Consider the following 1,359-nt stretch of genomic DNA (forward strand, 5'->3'; position numbering starts at 1 on the left):
TTGTTTTTGTACTCCTGCTATCACCTTATATTAATTCGCCTTGGCGAGTGTGCTTGGCCCGAAAACAGCTGTCATTTTATTTCATTCGATTCGAAACGAGTAATCACTCGATTACGATTCCGCGATTCGGGCCGTGATTTGTTTAATTGTGAAATGCAAAGCATAATAATAAAATGTGTCATAAAAACGGTTATTTTAATTCCGAGAGTTTTGCAAAGTGATTTTTTCGGTTTCATAATATGTCTCGAGATTTACGTTGTTTAAGGAAAATGTTATCAATATGTGAAAATACATTGTGCGCCGTTTGTGCTGCATCAATTTTAAAATGCAGCCCTCTTACAGCATAGTAGTCAACCAAAGGTTTGGTTTGTTTGTGGTACGCTTCTAGTCGTTTGTTTAAAGCTGCTGCGTTATCATCACTCCGACGAACAAGAGGTTCACCAGTTTCCTAGAAGATAATAAAAGTAATTCCTATTAATAAATATTTAAATTATTTTTTCGTTCTAAGAAGAGAAACTCACGTCATCGCGCATTCGATTTTTCGGTGGAGCAAATTCTTCATGATAAGAGCGGCCACTTGCGGGGTGAATTAAGCGGCCCGTTATTCTACGGACAAGTAAGCTGTCATCTATAGCAAATTCAATAACAGCATCAATATTAGTTTTTCGTTTGGCAAGTAAATCATCCAGCTAAAAATATACAAGTTAAATAATCAGTATATTTAGATGGGGCTGTGTTGAAAATCAAAAATATCTTCGCTACATCTAAAAAAGACAGTCGGGTCTACGTAACCGGAACGACCCAGATCTATATCTGGCCAAGGACTGTCACTCCAGCAACACTCCCCAAAAAGTCTTTGGGGAGTTTGTATGCTGTTACAACAACAACAAGAATTTGGTATAAAAATGTTTCTGCTCTGTGGCAGTGCAATTCCGAACAACTTGATACACTCACAATTTTCTTCTAATACTCTCACATCTTCGAACTTGCAATGCTACTGGCGAAGAAATTTCAAAGGCTGTAAATTTTGGCACATTCTTAAATTTTCAAAAAACGCAACCTTGCGCGACTATTGGGTTGCAGTATTTCAGAATACTTAAAAACAACAATACTTTAACAACAAATGTACAACATAAAGACCAACGACCAAATTTACTAGAAAATATGGAATTATACAAAATAAAAACCTTTGGCGGGGTAATAAAATACGAAAGAAATACCGCATCGGATTTTATATTCGAACCCCTATAATAGATTTACGAAAAGACAAATAACAACAAAAATTAGACATGGACGCTCCTTCCAAACACATACCATACAGCAAAAACATAACGAACGCTAATATCGAGATGGTGAAAG

At 36.2% G+C, this 1,359-nt stretch overlaps 1 protein-coding gene across 1 annotated transcript; it reads right to left on the reverse strand.

Annotated features, from left to right (window-relative positions):
* Positions 1-169: 169 nt before the first annotated feature.
* On the reverse strand, positions 170-689 carry LOC118743618 (adenylate kinase; the record flags this gene model as incomplete). The annotated part of the gene is given in 2 exon segments (XM_036476382.1): positions 170-448; positions 522-689. Coding segments are annotated over 2 exon segments (384 nt in total), but the record flags the coding sequence as incomplete, so codon positions are not given.
* Between the last annotated feature and the right edge of the window lie 670 nt (positions 690-1,359).

This window comes from Rhagoletis pomonella, unplaced genomic scaffold, assembly GCF_013731165.1.
Source record: "Rhagoletis pomonella isolate Grant_MI unplaced genomic scaffold, Rhpom_1.0 Rhpom_scaffold_00007, whole genome shotgun sequence".
Taxonomy (NCBI): domain Eukaryota; kingdom Metazoa; phylum Arthropoda; class Insecta; order Diptera; family Tephritidae; genus Rhagoletis; species Rhagoletis pomonella.